This window comes from Centrocercus urophasianus, unplaced genomic scaffold (assembly GCF_019232065.1).
Source record: "Centrocercus urophasianus isolate 14NV4802_14NV808 unplaced genomic scaffold, USGS_Curo_1.0 seq_73, whole genome shotgun sequence".
NCBI classification, from domain to species: domain Eukaryota; kingdom Metazoa; phylum Chordata; class Aves; order Galliformes; family Phasianidae; genus Centrocercus; species Centrocercus urophasianus.
The window spans coordinates 13,513,376-13,519,375 of record NW_024885344.1 but is presented as its reverse complement, the minus strand read 5'-3'; the positions used below and the strand labels follow the sequence as shown (position 1 = coordinate 13,519,375).

The 6,000-nt window shown below is 49.1% G+C and overlaps 1 protein-coding gene across 3 annotated transcripts in view; it reads left to right on the top strand.

The window, feature by feature from the left end:
- The first annotated feature begins 1,735 nt into the window (after positions 1 to 1,735).
- LMO3 (LIM domain only 3) overlaps positions 1,736 to 6,000 on the top strand; it is a 57,191-nt gene continuing 52,926 nt past the window's right edge. Inside the window, exons 1-2 of one of the 3 annotated variants that reach the window (XM_042837968.1) lie at positions 1,736 to 1,911; positions 2,130 to 2,195. Coding sequence is in view for 1 of the 3 variants with exons in the window: in XM_042837966.1 (XP_042693900.1) it covers positions 3,079 to 3,103 (25 nt within the window). In the remaining 2 variants the exon portion in view is untranslated. Of the gene's footprint in view, positions 1,912 to 2,098; positions 2,196 to 3,035; positions 3,104 to 6,000 lie in introns of those variants that run through there. The other 2 variants (XM_042837967.1, XM_042837966.1) reach the window with 2 other exon arrangements.

Genomic DNA, 6,000 nt, shown 5'->3' with positions numbered 1-6,000 from the left:
ATTAGCTGTACCATTTGTTTTGATTTTATTTCTCCCTTTCCCCACACATAACTTCTCCCTCCCTCTTTTCTTCCCCTTCTCTGAGTACATTGGTTGAGAGAGGCACACGCACACACACACTGCTGTATTTTCAGAGTGGTTGTGGCAGAGGTAGTCTACAAACAGAGGGAAGTGAGGATCTCCTGAGTGTATGGGTACAGGCAGGAGGGAAGCAGGTTTCTGACAAGTTTTGCTTTTCTCCATGTGCAGATCAAATCAGCAGCAAGGGGCTCTGTTAGTCTGCTACCTCTGATTGTGCTTTTCGGGTTCTTGCTCAGGTTGGTTGTGGCTGAGTTTTGTTACTACTTTGAGGGAGAGGGGGGCAAATCAAGAATTGTGTCACTGCACAGTGTGCTCGTTCCGGGAATCTTAATAATATATATATGTAAAAATGTAGAGGAGCTTAGTTTGAGGTGGGGAAGGGGGTAACCTGTCCTAAAGAGATGCATTTCTGAGGTTGCTTTGATTTTTAGTAAAAAGACCGGATTACGCGAGGGAGGGGTGCAGATGGCAAAGCACTTCAATGCTTTTAAATCTTTCTTGGGTCTTGAAAGACTTCTATAATATGAATGTCATTCAAATTTAGGGTATATTGTAAGCTGACATCTTTCAAAGCTTTGTGGAAATCTAGCGTGGTGCTTCTAATAGCAGACAACAGATATTCACTTTGAAGTCTGAAAACTCTGTTCACAAATTCTTAATCTGGTCTTTCTCCAACTGCAGATGGCTCTGAGAGGAAGATGCTTTGGATTTTTTTAACTTTATTTACAGTAGGCTAGGCTCAACATCTTTATTATAAAACATGAAGAAACAATCATCTGCGAGCGTGACTCAATATCAAAGCATGCCTATCTCTTCTGTGTTTGCACGTCTGTCTGTCTGTCTCTTGGTCAAAGCTCTTCAACACCTACAGCACATCCGCGTCTATTATTTTTCCCCCTCCACCACTAGGTAAAGAACAAGGCTCTGTCCTCAGCTTTTGGGGTGAGGATCCCGCAGGGGGAAACCAGCTTGCCTGCCTTCAGCTCAGAAAGTGTGGGCAGGGAGGTGGCATGGGTGAGCGATGCCCAGCACGTGTCCGGGCCAGGGGCAATGGGAGTGGGGAGCCCGCGGGGAGCAGCAAACTTTGACGCAGGAGTTTGCACTCCTCTCTGAGCAGCCCACATCCAGCACTATGAGAGGATGCGTTTTCACCTTCAGGGTTTTTTTTCTCATTACTCATTAATAGAGAGATGCGTATCTTGCCTTTTTTATTATTATTATTATTATTTTTTTCTTTTCCTTTTGCGTAGGCAACTTATTGTTTTGTTTAGGCAAAGTATTTGGGGCGGAGTGATGCGGGGGCACGCTCCCTGCTTCCCCGGCTCTGTTTCTGGAGCGCTCCCTGGGAAGGTGATCCTGAGCCGCTTCGGTAGAGGTCACTTGTGTGTGTGCGTGTGTGTGTGTCCCTGGTGTTTGTGTCTAGCATATGCATGTGGTTTTGCTGACTGCACTTGCAGGCTTGTAAATTTTCACCATGGGAAATTACCAACAAAGCCCAATCTGTCTCCTGGCTGCTTTGCACTTTCTGAGGGCGGCTGTACTTGAGCGAGCTGCAGAACGAGAGAGAAAGAGAGAGGGAGAGAAAGGGGGAGCGGGGAGGGGGGAGAGAGGAAGGGTGGGTGGGTGGAGGGGGAGAGAGGTAAATAGCCTTAAATCGGAAGGGAGCTGCTTCTCTGTGGTCTTCCACAAGAGCTGCCTGGGCTCTGCTGGCTCAGTAATAACTGAGTGACCTTTTCTTTTGCTGTATTATGTCTGGCTGGTAAGGGATTGCATTTTGCAGCTGATAAAGCCCTGACTTCATTCAACTCGGCTCCTCACACGCTGCTTTAGGTAAGTTGTCTTCAGCCAGGACGGAGACAGACAGCCTTGGACTGCAAGATACTAAAAGGAGGACACCTGTAGCTCGGATGCGGTCAACACAATTACTTGGCGGATCCTTGAGGACCTCATTATTTTAAACTTAAAGAATAGCGATCTCCCCCCCCATCTCTCCCACCCCCCCTTTATTTTTTTTCCCCAAACAATGCTTCTTTTTGACCTTTCCCAAGGAGAAGAGCTACAAAGCAGCCACTGTGCTTATTGAACTGCCTCCCCTCTATCGCTTAATTGAGAAGGTAAGTGAGGCAACTGTGTACATAAGCTTTGGGTCATTTGTGTATGTGTGTCTGCATCACTCTCTCTCTCTCCCTCTCCCTCTCTCTCTCTCTCTCTGAGTCATAAGCCGGGGCTGCAATCCATACACACATCCCTGCACTGCAACTTTCGCTCGAGCTGCAGCTCTGCTGAGACTGTTTTGTTTAAATCATGTGAGGCTTCATTATTTTTATGATGAGACATGAAATACATGCAAGCGGAGGATGCTGAGCGAAACCCATCTAACTGGATGTCTCGAGAAATAGCAGTCAAAGTTAACAATGAATTGCAGCAGTCCCCCCCCCCCCCCCCCCCCCACCCCCCCTCCGCCTCCGTTATTATTGTTATTATTATTCTTGCTTCTTCCAGAGCCGCTCGAAACGTGCTCTCAATTACCAAGGGAGTAGCTTAATTTCCCACTCCCCGGCTCTAATCCGCCAGCCTCCCCGTACAGCAGTTTCATTTGCAGCCGGCTCGGCGCAGGGTTAACCCTTTGGGCAGCGCGGCGGCGGCGGCCCGGAGGCGGCGGGAGAGCGCCGGGCAGCCCCCACCGGCCACGGGTTACTCGGCAGGAGTCAGCGCTCCGCGTGGGAGCCTTTCGGGGTGGGGGGGGCTTTTTGGCTTCCTCTTTTCCCTCTTCGCTCCCGGCGCGGCGTGTGACAACGTGACAGCTCCGTCGGTTCCGACAAAGCCGCCCACCGGCGCAGCGCCGGGACCCGGCGCCGAGGGGTGCCCGGGGACAGCGTGCGGCCGTGCCCCGCCGCCCTCCCCCCGCCCCGCGCCGGGGGAGCGAGCGCTCGTTGCTCGGGCCGGGCCTCGGTGCTTCCGTCAGGAGGAGCTCCGCGGGCGCCCGTACAGCGACTCATGCAGAAAAAGGAGAAAAGTTTTGGTAAGGCTGCTGGTGCGCTGGCTCAGTTCGCAGGAAGGTAGGGCCGGGGCGGGGAGAGGGGCGAGCGCGGTTCCCTCTGCTCTTCTCTCCCGCCAGCGTTCGCGTGTGCAGCGAGGAGACCCCCGTGCCCCCGGCTAGAGAGCCGCGCAGGACCGCCGGTGACAGCGGTGAAGCCGGCCAGGTGCAGCCAACCTCGCTGCGCGCATCCCCACGCCTCCCTCTGCCCCCACCGCCCCATCCCTGCTGATGCTTGGGAAAGGGAATTAGCACAAAAGGCTCGAGCGTCCGGCTCCGAAAGGGAGTCTTTGTTGTAGAGTGTATGTTTCTTATTTATTTTTTTATTTTGCATGTGAGCTGCATCAAAATTGAACTCAGTCTTGCAAATCTCTTGTTGGCCTTTGCCAAGCACTAGCACTTTGCTGCCATGGTAACTGTAATTAAACTGATAAGAGTGGAAAAATGTCAGTATCTCTGAGCCTTGCAGCTGCATTGGAGAAAAAGGGAATCAAATTGGTTCCCAGCACCACTGCTCTAAAAAAGGAGGGAGGGAGTGGGGAGAGCAGGGGGGGGGGGGGACGACACGACAGGGGTAGGAACATAGCTAAGCAGCTCCGTCCCTGAGATCTGGGTACATCTATTTGCTGTGATGTCCCTTAGGGGGCTACAGCCTGCAGGGATGCTCTGGGCCAGTGAACAGAGAGAAACAAGCTTTTAGGCCCAATCTCGCTTTCAAAAAGAGAAGGGGAAAGAAGAGGAGAAATCTTTTGTTTGGTGTCTCTTGGCAATCGACTAGCCGTGTTGGCTAAATTCTTTTAATCTGTATCACTGCTCCCAGCTGTGGGACTGCATAAACATTTTTAGTTTTCACCTAGCCTCCTCTTTTTTTCCCCCCAATCTCAAGCCACCTCCTTCATTAAAAATAAATAAATATATATTTAAAAAATCATATTCCTCTTTAGAAGAAGAGGCGAGAGGTGAAGTTTAGTTATATACCATGAAAAATTGACTCAAAAGTATGCAGAAGTGTCTGTATGCAGAGTACTAAAAAACCCCTTACTTTTATTATTATTATATATATTTTTAAAACCTGGAGTGTTATGGAGTTGCGGTTACTTTGTTGTGTTAACTACAGAAGCTGAGACTGTGCGGATGAATGGCACAGAACAAGAGAGCATAATGGAGGCAATCAACCGTTAGGCTGGTTCACAATGCAATCCAGGCAATTAAAAGCTCACCAGAGTTTAAATGAAATGGTTCTACTTATTTCTGTGCACCACACTGCACAGGCTATTATTTATGTCTCTTTTTTTAATTATGATTTCCCTTAAACTGTCAAATAACTCAGAATAGCGGGGTCTCGGAGGCGATAAGAATTTTCCACAGAACAATTTGCATGCCAATCTAAAACTAGTTACCACTCTTGATGCGCTGCATGCGAGCTCTGAAATGTTTCTTCCCTTCTGAAACCTTAACTTTTTTTTTTTTTTTTTTTTTTTTTTTTTTTAAGTCTGTGCGTATTGTCCTGAATAATTGGAGCACTGAGTGCCTATAGGATGAAGCTACAAAGTGGGAGAGCCTCTGAAAAGCACTCTCTTACTTTTTATTTCTTTTTTATCTTCCGCTGGATCTCCAGCTCTCTTGCTGACTGCACACTGTCCATCAGTCTGCTGTGTTCTAAAGACCACTGCACTGATATGTAATTTGCTCAAAACTGATTTCTTTTTTCTTTTTTCTGTTCTTTTTTTTTTTTTTTTTTTAAGTAGAGCAAGTTTTCCCTCTCTTGCTGTGCAACCCCTTGTCCTTGTTTAAACCGTGTGTGCTGCAGTGAAAGAGGAGTGAGTGGGCTCTAAAAGTTTGTGAGTGCTGTGGTGTGAGATAGCATCCAGTACTGCCCCGGAGCATCCCCTGTGCCATGAACCTCAGCCGTCCTTGCAGCTTCTTGGTGCCTGCACACAGAGGCTGCTAACAGAGCTTGTTCTGTCAGAACTCCACACTCTGATTCCAGGAAAGGTGATCAGAGTGACAGAAGTTCATGTCTCTGCCTTCTGTCAGGAGCCTGACTTAGCCTTTTCCAGCAATCTTTCCTCTTTATTCTGGAATTCATAGCTACAGATCCCTTGTCAGTGTTTCACTGCGCATTAACAACCACTGCCAGGGACAGGAGTCACTTGCATCCAACTTATCTGGAGAGACGGGGGAGATCGAGGAGCTTACAGAATGGGTTAGGAAGTTCTCTCATCGAGAATTTGGATTGCCATTAGAAGTCTTATTCCTGGCAGTTTGAGTGCAGCGTCCTGAGGTTTGGTAAGGGGGAAAGAGAGAGAGGGATGCTGAGCAGGACCGGGAAAGTGAATTGGGCTGAAATAGAAGGGGTTTGCCTGACAGTGACGGGCACTGAAATGTCTCTGTACTAATTGCAGATCTGCTCTGGGATGCAGAGTGTGGACAGGAGTCCACCAAACTAAAGGGAAAACCGGGTTCAGTTTTTGCAGCCTGGGTGTAGCACTTTGGAGCCGTCCGTGTTTTGGGAGCTCTGCCTTCCTAGAGAGGGGGCAGCAGGGTGGCCAGGCAGCACGGTGTGCTCCTGGTATCACCTCAGGCTGCCCTGGGTGCTGTCAGCCTCAGAGCTCCTGTCTGTACCTGGGGATGGCCAGGTTGTGGGGCTGCAGCCTGTGGGAGCTGCAGATACGCTGACTGGTGCTCAGGGCAGCTATAAGCACACATGTTATTGGGAAGTGGCACTGTACTGGAGGTGGTCCGGGAGGTGATCTGCATTAGTCTGTATTACGCCTCACAGGAGAAGTAATCAAGTATTCTGTTCTCAAAATTAAGTGTTTTAATCCAAGTCTGTGAATAAAAGGGCATGTGCAGAGAATTCCGAGCTGCTTAAAGCACTT